At 36.8% G+C, this 27,130-nt stretch overlaps 1 protein-coding gene across 1 annotated transcript; it reads left to right on the top strand.

Moving 5' to 3' along the window:
• The first annotated feature begins 12,936 nt into the window (after nt 1-12,936).
• Nucleotides 12,937-26,248, top strand: LOC145291366 (partner of Y14 and mago-like). Its single transcript, XM_080137140.1, has 3 exons — nt 12,937-13,068; nt 21,724-21,820; nt 24,773-26,248. Exons 1-3 carry the CDS (start codon nt 13,017-13,019, stop codon nt 25,341-25,343), a joined length of 720 nt encoding a protein of 239 aa, XP_079993266.1. The 5' UTR covers nt 12,937-13,016; the 3' UTR covers nt 25,344-26,248.
• The last annotated feature ends 882 nt before the right edge of the window (nt 26,249-27,130 follow it).

Genomic DNA, 27,130 nt, shown 5'->3' on the forward strand with positions numbered 1-27,130 from the left:
CAAATTCATTTGCAAATGTTATTGAAAGAGGTTAAGAGCACTGGAAATCTGGGAAGACCTGTTGTCACTCAGTTTCCAGGAAACACTACAGGTTGTTATCAAAGAGAGATCCTTTATGTCCTGTGTGAAAGCTCCTTGCGAGCCAATAATGATAATAATAATAATAATAATAATAATAAATAAATAAATGTATAAAAAAGTGGCTCTTCGACACTATTGGGACGACATTTTGGAAATCGTAAAACTGAATTTCACATGAAAACAATGGTATCTATGTGTTTTAAGATGATTATATTAAAAAATTACGAAAATCGATAAGGTAGCAAATTATTTAGTACAGAAAAAAAAAAAAGAATTCGATGGAAACGATCGTAAGACACAGGAGAGTTGAAAAGGGAGATAATTTTCCGTTTCGATTTAAACAAGATGGTAGCAATTTTCACCTGCTACCACAATTAAAGTTGTTTTTTTTTTTTTAATAATTCAGTAATATTCAGGTAATTCTGACTGCATAATTGGAAGCTACTATTGAAATTTATTAGAATTGACAAATAAAATCACTTGAAACCATTGTTTTTTATCTGAAAACTCCATTTATCGACTACAAAATCTCGTCCCAATAGTGTAGAAGCGCCAAAAAGTTATATAAAATAAAGTCCATCCATTACATAATATAAACTGAATGTTATATTTGCTTGTGCATTATAAAAAACATTTATTTTAAAAATAATTATTATGGATTGTACATTTGGCACTTCTACATGTCAGGGACATGAGGTTGAATGTGTGCATTTTAGTTTCAAGAACTGGTCATCGTTTGTTTACACCTGATGATTTTTTTAACTATTTGTATCGACTGACTTCACAGCTAAGTTTAGGGCCACTAGCCCTAACTGTCATGATATCTGTAGTCCTATCAATACGGGCGCTTTTAAATTCACAACATAGAATTTGTTGCAGCCGGCATGTTCCCTCTTGGTCAATGGTTGTTCCACTAAAGGCAATTAACTGTATAGGTGTTGCTTTGAGTGGTACTCTGTGTAGTTTTTTGTATATTTCCTTGGGTAAAAGGTTGCTTATAGCACCTGTATCAACCTTCGCATCGATGTCTACTTGCCTCTGACTATTGCCAATTTTTAATTTAGCATATACCTAGGTAGTGGATGATGGCAATTATGGAATATAGTGGAAAAAAATGTCTTCTCTTGAACCACTAATATTACTTTCACCTTGCGTCACCATGTGGAATTGCCTGTTTTTATGCCACTGTAGCTGTATCATTCTTTTCTGTACTTGTTTTTTATCTCCCATCTTGAAGCCGCAAATGTTAGCAAAGTGTCCTTTTTAGTTGCATATCATGCACGATTTTCCTTTTGCTGGACTCTCCCCTCGAGGATGTCCTTTGCCACAATATCCACACTGTGTTGGCTTTTTATTATTCCTTACCTGTGTTGCATGTGTAGTGCTCTCTGGGGTGCGTATCACTTCAACTTGCTTGCATATCACTTCCTCTGTCTCTACTATGCATAGCGCTCTCACTATAGTCAGATCATTACCTTCTTTGATTAAGTATTTCTGCACTGACTTTAGATAAATTTCAAATATAAAGAGATTGACTACAAGGGTAGCCTCCACTATTTAGTCGTATTCACACTGCTTGGCTATTTGACGAAGCCATTTCAAAAATGAGTGTGCCGATTCATCTGAATTTTGTCTGCACTACAGCAGTTCATGTCTTGCCGCACAAAAATTCGACCTTGGGTTTGCATACTGTCTAAAGTATTTAATGTAGTTTTCATCTGACTTTTCTTTTTTCATGCCGAAAGACAAAGATGTCACTTATTTTTTGTCCTTCAGCACCAGCCCATGACAAAAGATATCTAACCTTGATATCATCATTAACATTGGTCATTGAACCTCCAAAATGGAGCTTGACTTGCCGAATAAATCTGTCCATCGATTTGGCGAGGTTTGCGCTGGATCAATCTAGTGTTAGTAGTGGAACTTTGGATGAAGCTGCCATGCTAAATAATATCGATTTGGTGTAAGATAATTATCTTACCTTTCATGTTTAGCAGCTATGCACATGGTTGTCTTTTTTTTTAACTCGTGTGGAAAAACAAATCTCACTGCTTATTAATTATTTCCAATTTGATTCGTTTTGGTAAAAAGAAAATGTCCTTGTAATCCCACTCTTGACACCATATTATGTTGGGGCTAATGATAGGATGGTTGTGATACAGAATGAATAAGAAAGAACAAGAACTAAAGAATACAGGCTTTATTTACAAAAGACGCCATGACAGTAAGCGTACAAGGAAAGTATCTTTTCCTAACTTCTGATTAACACAGTAGTAGTAGTAGTAGTAGTAGTAGTAGTAGTAGTAGTAGTAGTAAAGGCTACTAGAAGTTCTCACACAGGTCATCATCAGAGATCACTCACTAGCAATAACCTGCAGGGTTTCCTGGAGTTTGAGTGACACCGAGTCTCCCCAGATTTCCAGTGCCCTCAACCTCTCTCAATAGCAGGCACAGATGACTTCAAGTTATCACAACAGCCGCTTATTGTTTATTTCTCGATGGCAATGACCATTGATATTCCCTAGGATTTGAGTGGAATAAAGCTTTCCCAAGGTACCAGTGTTTTCTGCACTCTTTCAGTGGACGTCTGGTTAGTGCTCTCCCTCCTTGGTCTTTTTGAATTTTTCATAAGTCTTTGGTGTGGCAGCATCTGATGTAAATGCCACCATTTATTGTGCGAGGAAGGAGACATAATTAACTTTGCAATTAATTTTGCAGTTTTGGTTTTCTTGGTTTCCTCAGATATTCTATTTGAGAGCAGTAAGAGAGAGGGAAGATGTGCCTTAGGAGCCAAATGTGGGCTTTGAACAGTAGTTTTAATACTTCCCTTCTTGTATTTAATTGAAACAGTATGATTTTTGATTTCTGTATTTATATTTTAAAACATACAAACTCATTTTCCAAAGGTGATGAATGCTAGAAAATAGATGCGTATTCTCTCTTCTGATCTTAAGCACATGGTGCAATAGGAAAAAAGGTGGCTAGTTAATTTTAATGCATCTAAAACCAAGATTCTGTCTTTTCATCCTAATCGCTCTGATAGCCATCTGGTCCTAATTGAAATTAATGGCTCCCGTCTTTGGGAAGCACCATGACTTGACAAGCTTCTGCGACTGACCTTCACTCTTGATCTGAAATGGAACACATACATAAAATCCATCAAATTTCCTAGATCACCAGCAAATGCTCCAGTAGATATTTCACTGCTGATGCAATCCTCTACGTGTATAAAAACCAAATACATCCTAGAATGGAGTACTTGTCACGTCTGGGCAGGAGCTGCACAGCATGCCATATCTGGCCTTAAGAGAGTTCAAAACTAGCATCAAAACTTAGTAGATGATGCTCTTTTCTCTTCCCTACAACCTCTTTCCCACAAAAGAGATATTGCAAACTTGTCTCTGCTCTATCATTATTTTTCATGGCAAGTGCTTATCTGAGTTTCAGTCTACGATCCACCCTCTTGCCAAACTTTCACAAGAAACATTCAACTAACTACAACCACTATCAATAATTTCCCACACTCTCTATCTGTGCCTAAATGTAAATGCAGATTCCACAAATAAACCTCCTTTTCCAGAACTGCCCACTTTTGGAACTGTTCTGATGGTCTGCTTTTCAGCTGACTACAATATCATCATCTTCCAGTATAATATAAACAAGTTTTTGTTGAACCATTCCCTTAAATAATCAAATTCTACCCAATTTCCACTATTAATGATTAATATGTTACTACCTTACACCCATTAGCTCTTATCCTCGATTGACCTTTAGGTCTTGATAAGTGATAACTCATTTTAAAAAAACAGTATTAAAACGTATACAGATAGGTAGAAAAGTTATTTGTTGTATATCGTTATTTTCACCTTTTTGTGTTGTTATCTATAATATCATTGCTGATCGTTAAAGGCCATTTTTCAAGATGGTTACATCTTGTCTATATGGTTACTGTTGGATCATGATCAAATTTTTCTTCTTCTAGAGAGGTAAAATGAATTTTTAGTAAATTGCGAAGGGGTTTCTGGACTAAAAATACAATTCAAGAATAAAGTTGCATATTTGAAAAGTGAGGTGTTGGAGGCGCTGAATAAAAAGCATCTTCTATCACTACCGGATACCAAGATTTTGTTTACCAGTCAACGTGTTCTGTGATGATGTCTGAGCAGTCCTAAAGTCTTTTGCCCCAAGCAGTAGCAGCAGAATCAATAGCCTCCAGCCTAGATATTAGTGTGGCAGCTGAAGTGGATTGTCATCTTGTGTCTGCCTAAACTTTGCAAAATAATCATTGTTAGTGATATTCATCTGAGTGTGAGGAACCTTCTATTTTTATTAAACTTGACAGTGCTAAGAAAGAAGGATAGTAGACTACAACCAATAACCATTAGAAACATGCTCCATTGTCTTGCTTCTAAAGTGGCCACACATTGGCCCTACAATTTTTCCCCATTCAAGAAGAGCTGGGAGAGGATCAGAATGAAAACTCAAATCAAATCCTTAAAATCATCCTGCAACTAACACCTTGCAGTGTGTGGCTAACAGCTTTGCCATCATAAGTTGTCAGAAACTTAGTCGGTAACAATTGCCTCAGATCTGTATTGCTCTGATTTGAAATGTGCAACATTCACAGATGCCAACAAAAATGGATTCCACATTTTTCTATGTAGAAAGAGTGCTGACTGATTCTATGAACACAACACTCTCAATCATATCATCCAAGGATCTAGGTTGTCCTTGATGGTTATACATCCAAACAATATTAATACGGATAATCTCCAGTGGTTTGGTCCTTGGACTTTTATACTTTTTGATTTTTATAAATGACCCCCCCCCCCAATGCAATTGTGTCCGAGATGAGTATATTTGCTGCTGACATCATGCTCTATTTTCAACATGTGGGAAAAACGAATGTACACATATCTCAAATAATAGTCAAATCTTTAGAAAATGTAGTAGAACGAGCTGAAAATGGATTGCTACACTTAATACTAAGACAAAGCTTCTTTTCTTCAACAATTATAAGAAACATCTCCAATCATGGATTGCCATAGTTGATAGCACCTTACTTGAGAGTCTCATATTCAAACTCCTTAACCTAACATTCACAGGTAATATGATTTTGAACAATATATATTCGATTCTTCAAAATCAAATGTTCTTGTCATTTGGCTTCAATGAGAACAGAGATGGTTGTGCCATTTCTTGGTGGTGTAGCCTAGTGTCTCCTCCGTGACATGGGTCATGACATCTCTGATGGTAGTTCAGTGGTGCTCTATGATGGCCTAGGTGTACTACCACCCTCCATCCAGGACTTCAACAAGGTCCTGAAGTGCATGAAGCCCATCAAAGCCCCAAGGTAAAACAAAATCCCACTGGAACTCCTCATTCACGGTGGCTCTGAATTGAGGAACCATTTGATGCTCCTCATATTGAAAATATCAGAGATCAAAATCTCCCCCAGTGACTTCCGCGATGCTAACATCATTACCATTTTTAAGAAAGGGAACAGGGAGAACTGCAATAACTACTGGGGAATCTCACTGCTAAGCATTGCGAGTAAGATTTTTGCTCAGATTCTTCTTGATTGCCTCCTCATCCTCGCAAATGACATCTTACCAGAGTCCTAGTGCAGCTTTCAACCTTCCCATAGGACCATAAATATGATCTTCTGTGTGCAAAAACTACAAGAGAAGAGCCTTGGACAACAACAGCCCATCATGTTCATCTTCTGGGATCCAAAAAAGCCTTCAATAAAGGGCCATGATCTGCCATATGGACTGTGCTGGCAAGGTATGGTTGTCCATCTGACTTTATCAAACTGGTGTATGCCCTCCATAACGAAATGATCAGGAGAGCCTTCCATCAGAACTCTCTCTCAGACTCATTCCCTATCAATAGTAGCCTAAAGCAAGGTTGTGTTCTAGCGCCAATGTGTTTCTTGCTCTTCACGGCAGTAATACTCAACAAGATTCTCCCAGTTACCCTTGATTGATCTACAATTCCGTATGGGTGAAGGTGTTTTCAATCTTGCTTAACTCCATGCCAGAACCAAAGCTACCTTGTGTGCAATGTGAGAACTGCAGTATGCTAATGACAATGTCACCACAAGTCAGATGGCAGAGGATCTGCAGTCATTAGCAAGAGCATACAACTGTGCCTACGAACGTTTTGGGATGCAGGTCAACACAGACAAAACCAAGACCCTCACCCAACATCCACCAGGACTGATGCTCCGAAACCAGAATACCACAGTAAACAACTGTTATCGTTTTAAATTACCCTTGTCCCCCTGCCCCTTTAGCTTTATCCCTTCCAAGGACTCCTAGCAGTAATAAATGACATAGGTTATCCCCCTTGGCCAGAAGCCTTTCCACTATTGCAACACTGTATGAGAATCACAGCACGTGTATTCTTTGTTCGTTAATAGAACCTATATCGGTTTACCAGTCTCTTCTTCCTTCTCAGATATTCTTTTCAGTACATCACAATTTTATTAACTACTAAACAAAACAAAACAAAAAAAATGGACAGACTACTGCAGCCTGATAGCTTCGACATCAAACCTACAGCTTCAAACTTGGAGAAATTATACAAGCACTGGAAACTGACTTTCAAAAACTACTAAACGACCATCAACAACAGGGAAATTGAAAGCCACCACCAGAATTTCTTCACCTTAATTAACACTTCAGCCACTGTCTACGAGATAATGAGTGATGCCACGGACTACAATAGTGTGATAGAAGCCATCGAACCAGCAAACATTGCGTATAATAGACACCAACTCGGCTCAAACTATTGATGCATTCATGCACTGTTGGAAGTACTCAGAAAGTCATACAATTTTCAAGCTGTTACTGCCGAAGAAAACAACAAACAGTACATTCGAGACACCTTTATCAGTGGTATCTCTTCCTCCTTAATTCAACAACACTTGCTGGAGAAACCCTTGCTCACACTGCAAAAAACCTATACAATGGCCAGATCACTGGAACAAGCAAGAACACATTCGGAGAGCCACGAAAACAACCACAACATAGCCACTGCCGTTATTCCTTTGGAAGATGCCCACTTAGCCTCTATAAAGGAGAATGTCCTACCTAAAAGAGTTTGCTTCTTCTGTAAGAACTTGCAGCATCTGCGACTACTATGTCCGGCGCGTAATGCCGAGTGTAGGAAATGTAAAAACAAAGAATTAGACATTGGGCTAAGTTATGTAAATCTCCCTCTTCTACGGCTGCTGTATTATACGACTTTGACTCTCTCCCACCTAGTCTCGTCTGACTAGGGGCAGAAGCAAAAGACATTATGTTCACTAAATGTAAAATAAATGGACATATTGTGAATGCAATGATAAATTCTGGTAGCATGGGAATATTTATCAGTAATAATACAGTAAAAACTGAAACTCTTCAAGATTCCTAAACAAAAAAAAAAAAAATTAAGCTCTGGCAGACCCTAATCAACATGCCAAAATTATTGGCAAAACCATTGTAGGCATTGTACTAAAATATAAGGCTCATCTTGGCATGACAGTGGAAGTGATTAAGGATCTCTTTATCAACATGATCATTGGGATAAACATCCTAAAATAATACAAAAGAGTAACTCTAAAATTTGACGGTCCTGAGGATGAATTCGCTATTGGAGCTATTAACAAGAATAACTCTTTTCCATCTATAAACATTCCTCCCTCTCCTCTTTTTTCTCACCTTTCTCCATGTACAACTCTTACTGCCACTAAATCACGTTGTCACATGATTGCTGACAACAAATTCATAATGGAGGAAACTGCTAGGATGTTGAGAGACGGCATAATTGACCCCTCGTTGTCTCCTTGGCAAATTCAAGTTTTGGTGATCTCCAACAAAAATCACACACAAAAAAAAAAATGGTCAATGATACCAGAAATAGATTTATGGAACTGAATGCTTATCCTATGTCTAACATCAATAAAATGATTGATGACAGAGCGCAGTATAGTATCTTTACTACACTCAACCTGAAATCAGCCTATCACCTAATACCAATAAGTCACATTGATCGGAAATACACAGTTTTCGAAGTGGTAAACTTTACCAATTCACTTGTATCCCTTTTGGTATTACTAATGGAGTAAGTGCATTCCAAAGATGACAGGATACATAAGGAAAACCTAACAGATACTTTTGTGTATGTAGACAACATCACAATATTTGACAGAAATCAAAAAGAGTATGTCCACAATCTTCAAAAATTCTATGATGTAGCGAAAAGATATAACATTATCTTGAATGAAAGCAAAAGCATTATTTCGACTACTACAATCACCCTGCATGGATACAAAACAACCAAATTGCTCCCAACTACCAAAGACTGAAACTATTTCTCGAAATGCCACCACCTTTCAATCTCACATCACAAAAACGAGTAGTCGGAATGTTTTCGTACTATAGCAAGTTTATTCAAAACTTCTCTGGCAAGATACTATTGCTCAATCATAACAAGGAATTTCCACTGCCTCCATCTGTTTTAAACTCTTTTCAGACTTTGAAAAATGACTTTAAAAACGCTACTCTAATAACAGTTGACCCAAATAAAGAATTTGAAGGAGAGACAGATGCAAGTAACTGCTGCATAGCTTTAAATCATTTGCTGCATAGCTTTAAATGCATTAAATCAACAAGGTCGACCCATTGCATTCTTTTCACGGACATTGAATCCGAACAAAATCAAACATCATGCTGTTGAAAAGGAAGCTGTTGCGATCATTGAAGCTCTTCAAAAGTGGTGTCACTCCTTATTTGGCAGACACTTCAAAGTCATTACGGATCAAAAGAGTATTAGTTTTATGTTCAGCAATAGTAGTAAATCAAATATTAAAAATAACAAAATATGTTCATGGCACGTTGAACTGTCACAGTTCAAATTCAGTATTGTCTACCATTCGGGAATGGAAAATGCAGCTGCTGACACATTCTCTCGCATTTCAGCTCTCACTCACACTTTGCAAGACCAACATGATTTGCATATTTGATTATGCCATTCTGGTGTTACATGGCTCTGCGATTTTATTAGAATGAGGAATCTCTCATTCTCTTTAGACCAGATAAAAAGCATAATCAACTTCTGCTCCTCTTGCCAGTATTTGAAGGCCACATTTGTCAGTAGTAAGAAGGGAGCACTCATAAAAGCCATACTACCTTTCCAGCAACTGAACATCAATTATAAAGGCCCATTACCAACTTCTTTACATGGTAACAAATACCTCCTTACTATAATTGATGAATATTCTCGCTTTCCCTTTGCTTTTCCTTGTAAGAATATGACAAGCAAAACAATCATCCGCTGTCTAAACCAGCTATTTTCAATTTTTGGGATGCCTGATATGATACATACTGACCGGCCTACTGACTTCCTTGCACGAGTATTGCTACCTCTAACACAAGGTAATGGACAGGTTGAGAAACTGAACAGCACTTTATAGAAGGCCATTTGAGTAACCTCACACTCTAGCAACATGAAGCTGCCCTTTTGAGAAGACATATTACCTGATGTCCTCCACTCAGTTAGATTGTTACTCTGCACTGCCACTAATGTGACTCCTCATGACATATTATTTAAATTTTTTTTTTTTTTTTTTTTTACAAAGGCATCACCACATTATCAAGGCCCAGAGGCCACTCAAGGATAAGGGTTAAAGAGTGTACAGTAGAAGTTGGTCAATATAGTAATCATTAGTAATGAAAATTTGGTAAATTTAATAACTTATATGGAACGGCTCATCAAGAACTTATTTACTTTAGACTTGAACAAAACCATATTGTAGTCAGCCGGAAAGCAGGAAAACGGAAGACAATTCCACAGGCGTGCAGTTCTAAGAAAGAAGCTTTGTTCATGGAATCTACGTTTAGGTTTAGGCACAGATAAAGAGTGGGGGAAATTATTGATAGTGTTTACAGCTAGACGAGTGTTTCTTGTGAAAGTTTGGCGAGGGGGGACCATAGATTGAAGCTCAGTTGAACACTTTCCATGAAAATAACGATACATCAGAGACAAACTCGCAACATCTCTTCTGTGAGATAGAGGTTGCAAGGAGGAGAAAAGGACATCTCCTACGAGGCTACGAAGTCTATTTTGAACTCTATCAAGGCAGGACAAGTTCTTTCTAGCAGCTCCTGCCCAGATGTGGCAACAGTATTCCATCCTTGGACGTACCTGGCTCTTATATAGATAGAGAATAGCATCAGCAGTGAGATATCTACTGGATCGATAGAAAGATCCCACCATTTTTCCAGCGGCCTTGGCAACAGATTTGATATACGTGTTCCATTTAAGATCAGGAGTAATGGTCAAGCCCAGAAGCTTGTCAAAACTTGAGGCCTCCTGAAGACGAGAGCCATTCATTTCAATTGATGACAAATGTGGATTAGAATGTTGATGATGTAAAGAGAGAAGCTTGGTTTTAGATGCATTAAAAGTAACCAGCCACTCCTTTCCCCATTGTACTACGTGCTCAAGATCAGAGGAGAGAGAATTGGAGAGAACTTGCTCGTTTACTGTCTTAGATGTGGTACCATAAATGGTAGTGTCGTCAGCATAAATGTCTACAAATGATGTAAGGATATGATTTGGAAGATCATTAATGTAGATCAGGAAAAGAGTTGGGCCCAGGATGGATCCCTGAGGGACACCGGCATTAATATTGTGAGCTTCTGATTTTTGCCCCTCAACTACTACTCTTATGAATCTATCAGAAAGAAATGATTTAATAATTGAGAAGACTTTTCCAGCTATACCATAGCTAGCGATCTTATGAAGTAAACCTTTATGCCATACCCTATCAAAGGCTTTAGATATGTCAAGAGCAATTGCCCTAGAAAGATTGCCACCGTCGAGAGATTTGCTAATCCTATGCGATATAACTGTAAGCACATCTGCTGTAGATCTAGCAGAACGGAAACCATATTGAGTGTCACTAAGAAGGTTATTTTTGTTGAGATGTTTGATTACTTCTGTATTTAATACAGATTCTAGCAACTTACTCATGACGCACAGGAGACTTATTGGCCTGTACTGAGAGGGGGATGAGCGATCACCTGAATTCTTAAATACAGGGCATACTGATGAGATTTTCCAGGGAGATGGGAAACTATTCTCCTTAAGACAACGTTTAAACAGTTTTGTAAGTATGGGCGCTAGTTCAGGTTGAAGTTTTTTGAGTACTATAATTGGAATACCATCAGGGCCAGTTGCTTTACTGGAATCAAGGTTTTTGATTAGCTTGGCAACATCACGTACAGATATACGTATATCACATAGCGTGTTTTCTGATACAAGAGGAAATATTGGGGGTTGGCGGTCTTGGTCGCAAAGGGTAGAATTAGCTGCAAAGTTCTTGACAAAGAGTTTGGCTTTGTCTGATGCTGACGAGATTACCTCAGATCCATTGATAATAGTTGGGATGGAGCACACGCTTCTGTTCAGGATTCTGTTTGCTATTTGCCAAAACTGGTGGGAACCAAGCCGCTGCTCAGCTACTTTGGACTTAACAGATTGAGCATACAACTCTCTTGCGTTCCTTATTACTTTCTTACAATGGTTGCTGGCAGTCCTGAAAACGGCTTTAGTTTCCATACATCTATTACGTTTGAAGCAGTGGAAAAAGTGATTTCTGTGCGCAATGGCAGCAGCACATTCTGGAGAGAACCATGTAAATCCTCCTCCGGGACTTTGATTGCTTTTTGGGCAAAACTGGACCCAATATATGTGAGAAATCACACTAGAACTAGTAAGTTTGGCCTTCCTGTTACTCCAGCCACTTTTTTTTAGACTTCAACTCTTACTATGCTCATGTGCAACTACCTTCTGGCACAGAAACTACAGTCAACGTTCGAGACATGGCTCCTAACTCCTTGAATGAAAAAGACTTTTATAATGAAAACAACCCTGCTAGCCCCGAGGCCTCTCAAGAACTATCTACTGATGAAGGTGCGGCCTGCCCCTGGAGAAACCAACACCTCCCAAGAAGTAAATACAAAGGACCTTAATATGCACGAATCAGTATGAAAATTGTCCAGAGTACAAAGACTCCCAAGTAAATTTAAGGATTTCATAACTTGATGCTGGACAGACAACCATTACTGATTCCCTTCATATACTCCACCCCCACTTTTATAATTCTTGAAGGGGAAAATGTTAACATTTTATATTACCCTTGTCCCCCTGCCCCTTTTGCTTTATCCCTGCTAAGGACCCCTAGTGGTAATAAAATGACATAGGTCAGCACACCATGGCACCGTGGATTTTGGGGAGAAGAGGAGAGAGAATGAAGAGGCTAGGTGGAAAAGAAGAAGAGAGCGACGAGAACAACCCTGCCCCTACCCTCCCTTATAAACACTATTCAGGACGCTTCCACCATAGGCATAAACTTAACAGCCACATCATACATAATAATCCACCCCAAAGATAGGAGATCAGTGACAAACCACAGGACCCAATACTCTGACATGAGCGGGAGCCGCCACCAATGTGTATTTGTATTTTTCGGTTTGTTATCTATAGTAATAAATGCCCCAATTCTCAATGATGGACCAATCAGTACCGACACTAATAATCCAAGTGTGGCAAAATTTTCTGTTAGTCCCAGGAGGCTATCTTCCCAAACATTATCTTCTCCGATTTATCACCGTTCGCCTGAGGTGTCTCTGCCTGGAAATGCTGACGTGTCCAAACAACTATCCAGAGTATTCCTATGAAACCGGAGGGAGGAGGAACTGGTATGGTGGCCACGTTTACCCAAATTCGTGCGGCGTGCCACTATTTCTACTCTCCGTGGTAAGAGGAGGGTAAATATTAGCTGATGTGACAGAATTATCTCCCTTCTTTTTAGTGGAACTCTTTAATTTTTCCTCGATTTATAAATGTGATTTTGTTTCGTTACTATTTTCGAAAGAAACATGGCCAGTCTACCCGTAGAAAGAACTGGAGTTGTTCGCGACGAAAAAACTGGTAAATACAGAGTTTCATTAATTTTTGAGTTTACTGGTTTTAATTTAATTTTATTAACAAATTCATTCTTCATCAACCAAATCAAGTGTTAACTTGGGTTGCAAAAATTTCGACAGCATGCCTACAACGTGATCATCGAAGACACTGTTTTTTCTTTAAGTAACTAAAGTTTTGTAGTAAAATCATAAATAAATGTCATTATTTTTAGTTTGTAAATAAAACAGCAATGTTTACACATATGGTAAGGGATAAACATGTGACGGTATTTTTTTACGAGAATATCCAGCGTATTATACACCCCCCCAACCTTCTATGTTAAGAACGGCTTTCGGAATAACCCCCGCCCCAACCCCGAAAGCTTGGGATGTTTTTATCAAAAGTTTAAACAAAACTTTTGCTCATGTAAACTCAAATGCAAAGTTATTTTCATGCTGATTAAACATGAAATAATGAAATATGTTTTGTTTGTTATATAAACAAATCAATTTATGGAAAATGTATTTGGGTACTAATGCAGAATTCGGACTGTGCTGAAATAATATTTAGACAGCCATTCTTCACATGGAATGATCGTTTTGTAACTATTCTATTCTGTACTTTCACCTAACAATTTAATAAACAAAAGATACCGTAAAATTCGAATTTAACTTGAAAATCCGGTGCTTATTCATAATTATACTTAATTTAAAAAATACAGAAAAAAATTGGTAATGTCAAACGTTAATGCTCGGAAAAATCAAGCTGAAGTGGATACGACGGCTGATTATAGAACGGAACGGTGTCACATAGTCAAGACACGAAAAACGAAACCCTAACATTTGTGTTATCAGAAAACAAAAACCCGAGTTTTAAACAAATAACAACAAAAACACTTGTATCATCCAATAATAAAACATTTTATTAAAAAAAAATTTAGTTTTGACACTTATTTTACGAAAAGAAAAACAACAACAATTATTTAATTATATAAATTTTTGTTTTACTTTTTTAAATAAATATATGGTTTCGTTTTTCGTGTCTTGACTCCGTTTCGTTCCATATCCACTAGCTTGACTTTTTTTGCCGAGCACTGATCTTGGACATTACCGAAAAACCTTTATGATGTACATGTATGAAGATGTCAGATTCCAAAAATCATGTTTGATCAAGCACTTTTTTAACTAAGAAAAAAAAAAATACAATTTTTAACTATTTTACTACTAAACCGTATTAAACATAAGGCTGATTTTGATCTTGACACTTGGGATGGAGTCGTCTCCTTATTTCATTGAATTTCATCATAGCCGACAATAGCACTACGACTCACTTGCTCATAAAATTGGATTTTCGTGACTAAAATAATCTACTTAATTAAATTACGTAATTTTTAGAATATGACATCTTTGTTCTGTAATGAATATGTACATCATGCAAACTTTTCTGTATGTTCTTTACTTTTAATTGACGCCATAAGTGCAATTCTGTGAAAAAAATTAATTTTCCCCTAAAAATTGAATAACTGTTCAGTCGAGAAAAGGAAGCAATGTGCACCTACCTTAGGTTGCGGAAGAATTGCCCCCTTCCGCGACGTGACAGTCTGTTAACAATCTCTTGCCAGCAAAGCTGAGGTAATCAAAGAGTAACTTTCCGGCACAAGCCACAAATGCATCTAAAAAAAACTTAAACCACTGGAGAGAAATCTCCTTTTAAATAACCAAAAGGTCATGTGATTAACTGTCACCTGACTTGGGGGAAAAAAAACTTAAAAAAAAAAAAGCTGAGAAGACAAAGCAATCTCATTTGGTTAGTAAGCAAGGTAAGTGCACACCGCCCTCTCTTTCTTTGAGGAATCATTAATCCCTTCTTTTTTTTTTTTTTTTTTTAAACATATTCCCCAGGAAAGGAAAAAAAAAGAAAATGAAGGAAAACAAAAAATATAAAGCATGGCAGGAGGTGGAGATTCAATTCCCACACACTGGAAGTGACACCAGTCGTCACATCCGTCACAACCAATCATGTCCTGATCACCCTGTGGAGAACCACACATAGGACAAAGCCAAATTACTTCTTCATTAGCAGCACTTAAGGATAATTCAAGGGAGAATAGGTTTTTTAACAAGTGGATATGCACCGCACCCTCCCCCCTCCCCACTCTTTTACCATTGCTGACCTGACTACCCCATCCTTTCCGCAAAACATCTCCAAAATGATCCCAAGAACCCAAAGCGGCCTAGGCTTATGTAAACTCCTCACCAATACCACATCCCCAACCTTTTAATCTATTTTGGAAGGGCACTCTAGAACGCTCCTGGGGTTTCTCCTGAAGACTCAACAGGTACTCATTATACTATAGAGTGCAGAAATTCTCCAGGCACTGGTCCTAAACCTGCATAGTCTTGAGCAGCATTTCTCAACTGGGTGGGAAGCAGGAGGCAAAATCCTCATCGTTCAGATCTAAAAGCAACCCAGGACTCTTATTAGGCCACAAAAACATGTTAGGAGTTACTGCCTCTGTTTCTGCAGATTCTCGCTATGTCAGAGGGTGGTTATTGATAGCTCTTTGGATATCTAATATGATGGTAAGTAAAGAAAAATAATCCATCTCACCTCTACCAACCACCTTGTAAAGACAATTCCTGATTGTCTGGATACTCCTCTCCCAAACACCTCCCACCCAAGGTGAGTAAAGTGGAATGGGGCAGAACTTGATAGAACAGGAGCCAAACTTCCGTTGATAATCATGGCTTAGGATCAACCTTTTAAACAACCGACAGCCTCCTGGGAAAGTTTTAGCATTATCACTGTAAATGGCAGGCGGGATGCCATACAGGTTCTTAAACCGCACCAATGTCTGCAGAGAGGCCAACACACTCATGTCAGGTACCACTTCGATGTGTATAGCTCTGACATTGAGACACATGAAGATGAGTAAATACATTTTCACCTCCTTACCACTTTGTCTAACCCAAACATGACCGGTGAAATCCACTCCTGTATGTTTGAAGAGAAACTTCCAGTTCGACACGGAATGCTATATTGGGAGGCAAGACATGTCTGGCATTGTACCTTTGGCACAGAGCGCACGAAGTCAGGATCATCTTCACCGCCTGTCTGTCTTTTGGCACCCAGTACCCACAACGTCTCAGTTCTGCTAAAGTGAACGCATTCCCTAAATGCTGTGCATCCATTATAATAAGCTTGGTAATTGGATGACGCTTTGCCAACAGAATAGGGTATTTAACCTCCCTGCTAAAGTGGAGAGATTTACCAATTCTACCACCTGATCTGATTAGACCTTCATCATCAATAAACAAATCAAGGTCCTGCACCAACCCAGGTACCATCTTGCCTGAGGGATCTAGCAAAAAAATCCAGTTCCTCAACACATACCTGGCATTGCATCATCTGCATAAGCAAAACAGCTGCCAGTTTTTCACTGGTAACTTCCAATCGATGCAAGCGATTGATAAACTTTAGGACTAAGGAAGTCATTTTTAAGAGTTTATTAAATGAAGAGAACCTTTCCAGGGGCAGAACAGTAGGTGTTTCCTCTCCATGGATGATCGCAGCATTCCAAGACACACGAGCTATACCTTGGCTGCGTTTTTTGAGGCATGGCAAGTCTTGAGTAGCCCACGGAGTGGTGCCACCACTCAACCAACCTGGACCATAACACCAGAACTGGAAGCAGGTTTTGAACCTTTCCAGTGTCATTCCCCTTGTGATCAAATCGGCGGGGTTCTCTGTCGTTGGAATGTACCGAAATGAGGGATACAAGCTGAAAGTGGCTTCTAACTCAACGCTCATCTGCTGGATATCCTTCCACCTACTTCTGGCAAACAGGTTCTTGCTCGCGATGGTCCCCGAGATAAGCCAAAAGAGGACCACTTGAGAATCTGTGGCCAAATGAATCTCAGAGGAAGTGAACCCTTCAAAGTTCCTTAGAATCATAGGCAGGCACTTCATGGCCAGGAACACAGCCATGAGCTCCAGAGTAGGAAGTGTTTTCCTTTTCAAAGGAACCACCCTAGCCTTGGCAAATACCAAACAAGATCAACACTTTTGTACCACATATGCCGCGAACCCATAGGCTTCTGGAGAGGCATCACAAAACAGAAAGAGTTCGCGAGGTTCACTCTCATTGAGTGCCTTATGGGGAAAGGAAACGGTCCCCAATCCAGAATGAAGTTTCTTCCATAAGGAAAAAAAATTCAGGTGGAACCAGCACATCCCACCCTAATCCTTTCTCCCAAAGCTTGCTTAGCAGAATACAACCTTGTAATGAAACGGGCAAGCACAATGATAAAGGATCATAGACTCTGGCAGTCTCCCTGAGAATTTGTCTCTTAATAGAAGCACCAGGGTTGCACTTAACCGCAGCCACTTGAAGAGTGTCGGAGAGAGGACAGTACCAATAATAAGTACTTTTTCCCAACCACTGCCATGAACACTCAGTGCACCATGCTCCTCCATCTTGCTTCAAATTCCTACATGGTCAGAATTGCAAGACTGTAGTTCAAAATCTCATTGATGTAACCGCTCCTGAGAGAGTGTATAATCCACACAGCTCCTCTGGACTATAACTAGACATGATGAGATTATCTACGTAAAAGCGATTTTTTTTTTTTTTTTTTTTTTTGCCATTATAAATCTGCAGTTGTTCATGGGAAACTACGCAGCATGATACCGGAGAACATAATTTAACCTAAAGAGACTGGAAGCAAACCCAAAAATGATTGTGTTGTTCCTTAAAACAACATAGTCATCCTATATCCTTAAAAAAAAAACAAAAAAACAGAACCTGTTCTTATCCACCTTCAGGCCTGAAGAGAAGAATCCTTTCGAGAAGGACCAGGCCTTGGCCTTGGCCTTGGCCTAGATGGTACATCCTCAATGACCCCCGACTAGTATTAAGGGTGGAGCCAGGAACTTCATCTTCCTTGACGAGAAGACGTTTAACCGCCTCCCTAGTATCCTGCAAAATGGATGACAAGGCCTTCTTGATGTCTGCCAACACAACATGATTATTGGAGCGGGAAGTGAGTAGCAAATCCAACAGGTCACGTGTTAAGTTTACTCCCTGGTAAGTAGCTTCATTCAAAGATGGAGAGTTCCCAACCTTGAGGCTACAGTTGAATACTGGCCGAATTTTCGTGGTCGAAGTTGGGTCTGATTTCACTACCGATCTATGTGGAATCCAAATGAATTCATTAAATCTCTATTATACCCTCCCGTTCCTGCTGCCGGAAAACCTGCAGATAGTCCTGGTAAAACTGTTTCCTCTCCAGGTTTCGCACTACATGTTCTAATATGCACAAGGTGACAGCATGGTTGGAGGGGACACGCAATATTTTATCTTCCTTCCAGGGCAACTGGACGTAATACTTATCTTTAAACAAGATGGATTGTCAGGAGAGCGCAATCTTCTGTTCATTATAATCTGTTAGTCTTTGTTCTCTTATTCCCAGCAACTCCACTCCAAACATTTTCTCTAACCCCCTTTGCACGTCACTGTCTGGGAAAAAAATCACTAAGTGGATCCTCATACATGCTCTGTGACTCTAGCTCACAACAAAGATGAGAGGGGTTGACTTCAGCCATTGATGCTAGAACAGAATTGAAGGTAGGGCTCTCTGGGTTTGCATCCAGAGAATGGCCTAAGTCAAGGAACTGCTTCACCTCACCAAAGGGAACCAGTCCTGTTGGAGTAATAAAGGCTTGTCCATACAAACAAGGAACCAGTTGGAGAGTTCCCAAGCTTTGAATAAAATCCAATCCAATTATTTCATGAATTGGAATAAAGTTTGTGCCTCTCACAAATCTACCTGCTAGGGAGCAATTATGACATTGGAACCTGTCTAAAAGGGTATCCAACTCCTCAATGCATACAGATATATCCAGGTCCTCCTGTACTAGTACAGGAAAAGAATGAGATCCAACACTAACCTCCAATTTTACTTCCGTAAAGCACCTATCACAGTCTCCAAGTATGGTAGTCAATTTGAGTTTGCAATTCAATCCAAGGGACGCTAAGGGACCAAGGGGTTCTAACACCTTACGCAACAGATAAGTCTGGCCACTACCAGTGTCCAACAAACAGTTGGCAGAAACCTGGTTGCTATCCTTGCCAAAGGTAACACACAAAACAGGGGGAGGCATGAGAAGTTTCCACCTTGAGTGTGACAAGCTGAGTTAGCCTGAAGAGAAGAATCCTTTCGAGAGAGACCAGGTCTTGGCCTAGATGGTACATTCTCAATGACCCCCCGACTAGCATTAAGTTCCCTTCTGAATCTCAGAGTATGTGCCAGAGATTCTTTCTCAATTTGAACCCAGTCTGCCTCCTCAAAACATAACAGCTGAATCTTGCTAACACGTCAACTGCAATCAAATATTCTATAACAGATTTCTGCAATGCAGCAAATGATTTACTAGAAAGTTCATCTTCCATGTGAGCCATCTCTATAATAGTTCTGATTTTGGTCCATAGAAGAGAAATTCTTTTCTGTAAATGTGCCTTGCTTCTATCCATGTTAGTAAGGGCTTCTTCCGCAAAATGTGAAAAAAATTAATTTTTTCCTAAAAATCCAATGATTGCTCAGTCAAGAAAAGGAAGCAATGTGCACCTACCTTAAGTTGCGGAAGAATTGCCCCCTTCTGCGACAGTCTGTTAACAATATCTTGCCAGTAAAGCTGAAGTAATCAAGGAGTAGCTTTCTGGCACAAGCCACAAATGCATAAAAAAAAAAAACTTAAACCACTGGAGAGAAATCTCCTTTTAAATAGCCAAAAGAACATGTGATTAACTGTCACCTGACCTGGGAAAAAAAACCTTAAAAACAAAAAGCTGAGAAGGAAAGCAATCTTTTTTGGTTAGTAAGCAAGGTAAGTACACACTGCTCTCTCTCTTTCTTTGAGCAATCATTAATCCTTTTTTTTTTTTTTTTTTTTTTTTTTTCACATTCTGAATATGCACTGAAATAAAAAAATTTTTTTAAATAGCACGGTCCGTATTCTGCATAAGTACCAAGTTTTGGTTTGAATTCTTAAAATCAAAATTTAATTCGTAACAAATGTTATTTTTTTTGTTTTTTTTAAATTGCTTTTTTCTCATAGAAAAATGACATCCATGTGAAAGTTGTAGTTCCAGAAGGTGGAAAGATCATTCAGTTACACCCCCCCTTTTCAACTTACCCGTTCACACTTCAATGTTTTTTTGGGTTTTTTAAGAATATTGCTTAGCACAAATGATAAAAATAAAGTGTAATGTCAGAACAGATACTACACATTGAAATAGAGTAACTGAAGCTTCTCTAAAAAAAAAAAATGGGGCATTTTTAACTGTACCCATAAACATTATTCCATGTAGTTATGGAAATATTGTACATAGATCATTAATAATGGGAGAAGAATTTTTCCAATAATTTTGGCTCCTTGTTTTTTTACAACAAAGGCACATGCAAGAATTCATTTTTCATTACATTAAGGCACACAAATTAACTGTAATACTTGGCTTTTGTCTTTAAACTTAAACATGCAACAGGTAGGTATTTTTGTGTACTAAATTAATTATAGTTTTTATAAGGTTAACTAAACAGGATCTGTTTTTGTTTTTGGTCGGGAAATTCATTTTACTTGCCCTTCGATTGGGTAGTCTTCTAGTTTTAAAGAAGTTTGAAAGGAGGAAATGAATCTGTTAGCTGGGGACTATGGACTACTGGAAAACACTAGAATATTGGAAGAGCATTGCAGATGAATACTCAAGATGGAAAAAACCCTGCACCAAAATCTGAAACCAGGGGAGGAGAAGTTGGTAAGTGTGGCTAGAGAAAGAAAGGAGAATATTATTGCCAACAACCCAGGAACCACAAGCCTTTGTGACAGTCTGCCATTCTTACATTTCTGGAATACCCTGAAGGTTATGTGAGCTTAAAATTATGGCAGATGTTGATACAGGAAGCATCATAGCAGGTGTTCTGACAAAATTCACTGAAAAACTTTTTTTTAAAAAAGGGATATGATCCATAGGGTTGAAACCAGTCATGTTGCCAGCTTTATTTGTATTCAGACGTAATGGTTAGTGTTCAATAATGGACTAGGGTTCAATTCTTAGTCGAGTCATATGAAAGAATAAAAAAAACTAGTAACTAATGTCTCCTCGCTAAATACTCAGCATTATAAGGGTAAGTTCAGTACTTCAAGGAATAGAAGTGGCACCCTCCCCTACATCTTGGTGTAGTAATCTATGGAAAGACAGCCTTCAAGTCACCTTCAACTATCTACCTCTATTATGTAAATACTTCTGAACTATCTACCTCTATTAATACTTATGGACATAAAACAAAGAAATTGCAGTTTTGTAGTAGCATGCTGTGTTTAGAGTTCTTTCAGTTGACTAAGTATGAATCCATTTTCTCATCTTGATATGGTGACTGGGTGTGGTAGTTCTGCTGGGTTTGGTACACCACTTGCTTTTATGAAAGAATGGTGAAAAGTAACAGCTGCTTTGAGATGTGGTTGCCAACCTTCGATTGTGGACACAGCATAAGAAAAAAAAAAGAAAGAATGCACAACTTTTCCATTTTTTTTATTCGCAAATTTGTTAGCATTTTTTTTTTTTTTGTTTTGTTTTTTAATAGTTTAAAATTTGACTGTGTGCAAATTATCTATTATTTTTAGGTGAAACATTCATTCCTGCTTCAAAAAGACCAGATGGAACCTGGAGAAAGCCACGGCGGGTCAAAGATGGATATATTCCTCAAGAAGAAGTTCCTGTGTAAGCATTTCTACATTACCTTTTTTGTCAAATTTTTTATACCAAATTTGAAAACAAAATAACTATGATTCTTAAATTATTTTATTTAAATTTTTATCTTCATATATATATATAAAAGTGACCATGTCTGTCTGTCTGTCTGTCTGAGGAACAGTCTCTCCCAAACTACTGTCAATTTTTGATGTATAGATTTGAAACTTGATATATAGAAAATTTTCGCCTGTGGAAAATTTGATTTTATTTTTAACCGGTAAAAATAACTGCTGAAGATCAAAATCGAAAAAAAATTTTAACTTGGCAGACATAAGTTGATTAACTGTGTTATTTCTATGCATGCGCAAATATACATTTATACCTTTAATAACATTAAACATTATTTTATATGCGTATTGACTTGGATCAGATGGTTACGAATAAGGCTGAAGAGCTACATGTTTTGGTTTCGATTCTAGCTGATGGCAACCAAATCATTTTTTAAACTTTTGAAATCACTACTATATATTGGGTACAATATAATAGAGTAATGGCTCTATAGTCTATATAATATTTTGGTTGCAGATATCCCCCCTATGGACCAAAGTAACATAGGTTTCCAACAACAGATTCCATATACAAATTATGTCTAGACTATTAGCCACTATCTTATGTAACTTTAGAACGTCATTATAGACACATTTAGTCATTATATTAAAATCCTATGTTACATCCTAGGAGCAACATTATCACAATTGCAACCATCTTTAGAGAAAGTAGTTCCTATTTTTCCCTCTAAATGACAAGGACTCCTACCACTCCCAGTCATCCCCGGGAGCTATTCTCCATTTTGGACAGATGTGAGGTTGCACACTTCATAACTGGATCATAAACTCATTAACATAACATAAATTTCCCTTTTCTGTTACAAAAAATAAACTCTATCCAAAATAATTCCGCTATTTCTGATTGGAAGATCTCTGGCCATTCCTATATTTCAAAATAGCGGTATTAGCATGCTAATCGAATGCTAATGTACAATTCAAACTTCAAACATGGCATCGCAATAATACCTAATTGTGCCCTATGAGTAAATTGCTCACTCATTCACTCTATTTGTACCTTTGTTTCGGTAATTAATTATACACTTTGTGAACATAGTTATGTTTTTTTGTAGGTGATTCATTTATATATAGTTTATATAAACCTGCCCGATCTATTGGATGCTCTCGCTGTATATTCTTCTCAACTCTCTCTCTCTTGCTTCAAAGACAAAAAAAAAAAAAAATTTATTTCTTCTTTCGCTCACTCGTTCACTTAACAATTTACAATTTTCTGAAACAAAATTTCCAGCTTTCCTAAAACTTCTGTGGAGAAAAAAAAATTAATGATAAAAATATTGAAAAAAAATAAAAACTGTATTTACATCTAACAAGTTACACTTACAAATAAAACATTAATCTTTTTTTGAAAAAAAAAAATTATTGATAAATAATTTGTAAAGAAAAACAAATATTGAAAAAAAAAATAAAAAAACAATTATATTCAGTCACTATACGGTAGGTTTTTGTTGTTTTTATTTAGCTTATTTCTATTTTTTTTTTTTTTTTTTTTTCGGTTTGTTTGTTTATTTTGAAATTAATCTGCATCTGTTACTGTGCTTGGCTTAATCCGATGATTGATGGGATATCTTGAGAATCTGGGTCAAATTCTGCAGGATTACCTGTTTAGATATTTTCCATTTTTATCTACTTCTTTCTGACAGACACTGCCAACCCACAATTTTTTTTTTTTTTTCTTACCATTTGCGAGTGGGTATGTCGATAACGATTATCACAGTTTAATATGGGAATTATTTTTTACACCCCCCCCCCTACCAAATAAAAAAGGGGGTTGTCTACTCTGAAAACCGCTCTTGCCATGGGGAGTTTGGGATATCTATTCCAAACGCCGTTCTTAACATGACTATACTCAAAGAAATGAAGTGAAAAAAGTCGTAATTGTTTTATTTTACACATAAGAAAAAGATGACATAAAAATGGAATTTACTGTAATATTATTAGTGGAAGAGTTGAAAAGAAGAGGAAGACTTGAACAACAAACGGAAACAGCTAGGACTGCTACCACTGATTTCGATCACTCTAAATAGTCCATTAACTTCTAAAACTTGTGTTTTTACTTTCCATTATTATTCTAACGGACCAGTTTTTCATACTTTTATTAATTCATACTGATTTATGCATTCCCTTAATTGCTTTTTTTAAATTCAAACAGTACCTGCATGTTATCGTCTATACTTTTTTGCGAGGTGGGGAGGCGCAGGCTTATGTCGTTTAACGGGCCCTGTTAGTAATACCTATGACCAGTTGGGTCACAATCACTACAACTATTTATTCTACTTTGATTTCATTTGAACATTCATTAACTCTGATATCTGTTAAGGGTTCTGTTTGCATAAAAATGATGAGTATCTTTACTTTGGTGATTGTCCAAAATTGCCACCCACTCATATGAAAAAAAAAAAACAAATAAGGAAGAATCTGTATGACAGAAAGAAAATATCATACACCAAAAATCATGTAAATTGATCAAGTAGGTTGTTTTTTTATTATTATTTAGGAAATCAAATTTAATTACAAAATAAGATGGTGTTTTTGAATCTGCTATTGGTTTATAGAGGGGAGACAACTCAATTCGAGCTATTGAGATCAAAATCAGCCTTGTAATGCATACAATTTACTATTAAAATTGCTAAAAATTGTAAAAATGATTTTCTATATAAAAAATCTACCTGATAATTTGCATGAATTTTGGAATATAACATCTTTGTTCTGTGAGTATGTATATCAAAAATCTATCTTAATTTATTTTTTAAGTTGATTTCTAAATAAGAACCAAATATTTGTATCTGGAGGGCTAATATATATTTGTGAGTTTATATTACTCTGAAATAAATTATTTTTCTTTTTTCAATTTTAGATACGAAAGCAAAGGAATTCAGTGGTTAAATAGTATGCCAACTTTACCACCTGGATTAAATCCTGTTGAAAAGCCGGTTGAGAAACCAGTTGAAAAACAAATAAAAATCATGAAAAAACCCAAAAAATCATCAGAATCTCAAAATCAAATATCTATGGAATTTGTTGCTAAGAATATGGATTCTATGAATCTAACCGATTCTAAAACGAAAATAACAGCAGCCAATTCTACAGAAGAGGAAGAATTTAAAGTTGTTACTTCAAAAAAGTCTAAATCAAAAAATGCTACCAAAATTTTGGTTGCTGTAGAAACAAAGCCCAAATCAAATTCCAATAAAAAGAAAAGCAGCAAATCTAAACCTGTGGATAATGTGCCGTGTGAGGTCACTGAGGCCCAGACGGACCCCACAAAGAGATTACGTAATTTGAAAAAGAAAATACGGCAAATTGAAGAACTGGAAGAGAAAATACGATCGAAAGAATTACCAAACCCGAGCCAAGAACAACTGGAAAAAGTTTCTCGTAAAAAGGAAGTCCTAAAAGAAATCAAAAAATTAGAATCAATTATTTAGTCATAAGTTTTTGGGGGTGTTTTGTTTGCCTAAGAATTTAATAGAATTTTTTTATAGATTTATTTCTGAATCTATTTTTAAAAATTTTAATAAGAATCATGCTTTAATTTTTATTGCTGTTTTTTTTTTTTCATATGTATATGTACACCTTTTTATACAACAAAAAATAAACCATAAAAATCTTTTTAATCAGTTTCATACATGTACAATATACACCCCTACACATACACCAAAAAAAAAAGAAACAATATGCCTGTATAATTTTATGCATATTCAATATACACGCAAATACAAAAAAGTTTGTTTTTGGTTTTCTGTTCTAACAATTCTTAAATCCCTTTTTATTTCTTGTTGAAAAAAAAAAATATCTTAAGCTATGAACTGTCCTAAACCCTAATCTTAATCCCAATCCTTCTCCTAGAAATACCTAAAAATAAGTTGCATCTATCTAATTTGCATGCTTTTCAGCAATGAAAAGCAGATTTCAAACAGAAGCATGATGAACAGGCAGTCCATGAGACAAAACCTCTCTGAAGATGCATCTAAAATCCAAACGATCTTTTCCAGATGTAAAACAATGTCTTCGTTTCTTAAACATTTCATCTTCCGTAAAAGTCGAACATTTTCCCGTTATTTTTGTGATTGGTACGAAAGAGAACACAATGATCGACTAATTCTACTACAGTTTCTCTGCTTGGCAGGACTAAATCTTAGGTGTCTTGACAGTTTTGGCAAGCGGAATTACAATCTCCCCTTCCCCTAAAAAGATTACCTGATGTGGAACTTCCTTAAATATGGCACTCTGGGAAACTGTTTTGCCTGTACACTGGGCCGGGACAACTACAGGGAAAATTGTTCTCATCAAATGTTATTTTTTCATTTTAAGTAAATATTTTTACCTGCAATTTGATACATTTTATTTTTCATAACAAAAGTCATCTACTAAAATAAAAGCAATTGAATAATGAAAAGTGTACTTGGATTTTAATAATTTAACTTTCATTATAATTGCAACAAATATTTTTTTTAAATCATTTGACATTATAAGGAAGCCAAAGGCAGCATATAAGTAACACAGGTTTTATAATCGTCTTGAAAAAATTTATGGATATTTTTTTAAATTTTTTTTTTTTTTTTGTAAAACCCTTTTCTTTTTATTTTTAATCTTTGTAGTTTATCTTTAATTTGAAGCTTATATATATATTTTAACTTGAATAAGAATTCTCATTAATATGACAAAAATTTGTATCTAATAAATAAAGTAAAGTTGGTCTCCTTATAGTTTCTTTGTCATCTAAAAAATCAGTATTTGATTCCGGTCTTTCTTGCAACTTAAGAAAAATAAAATATAATTTGATTTCATGCCTTCCAGAAAAATACTTTGTTCGAATAATTAGTTTCAAATGACTGCCATATTCAAAATGAGGGACATAAATCTGTATTATGCAAAATTACTTCCCTTTGATTGAAGCAAAAATATTTTTACAAAGAAAAATCATAGTTAAAAAAAAATGCAAATAGATGACCTCAAAATGCCGGGTGGGCAGAACTAGATCTTAATATATTTTTTTAAAAAGAAAAATAAGAGTGAAGAGTTTGGTTTTAGTTGTCTCCTATGATGTTTGAAGTACCATTGGAGTATCATTAAAATGGTCAAAAAATTATAGGTTTGATGAAATCGTTATTTTTAAAAGATTTAGAGAGTAAACAAATTCCTTGCAGGAAATGTCCATAAATGAAAAATTTTTAAATCTTGTAAGGTTGGTCACCTTTTAGTTTAAATGATT

This window comes from Euprymna scolopes, chromosome 12 (assembly GCF_053919585.1).
Source record: "Euprymna scolopes isolate OS-2025 chromosome 12, ASM5391958v1, whole genome shotgun sequence".
In the NCBI taxonomy this organism is placed as follows: Eukaryota; Metazoa; Mollusca; class Cephalopoda; order Sepiida; family Sepiolidae; genus Euprymna; species Euprymna scolopes.

What these genes read in the sequence shown, in the direction of transcription:
- LOC145291366 (XM_080137140.1), top strand. Translation starts at nt 13,017, where the DNA reads ATGGCCAGTCTACCCGTAGAAAGAACTGGAGTTGTTCGCGACGAAAAA. An exon ending in TGTTCGCGACGAAAAAACTG is followed by an intron (nt 13,069 to 21,723) that starts GTAAATACAGAG and finishes TATTATTTTTAG; the next exon opens with GTGAAACATTCATTCCTGCT. An exon ending in CCTCAAGAAGAAGTTCCTGT is followed by an intron (nt 21,821 to 24,772) that starts GTAAGCATTTCT and finishes TTTCAATTTTAG; the next exon opens with ATACGAAAGCAAAGGAATTC.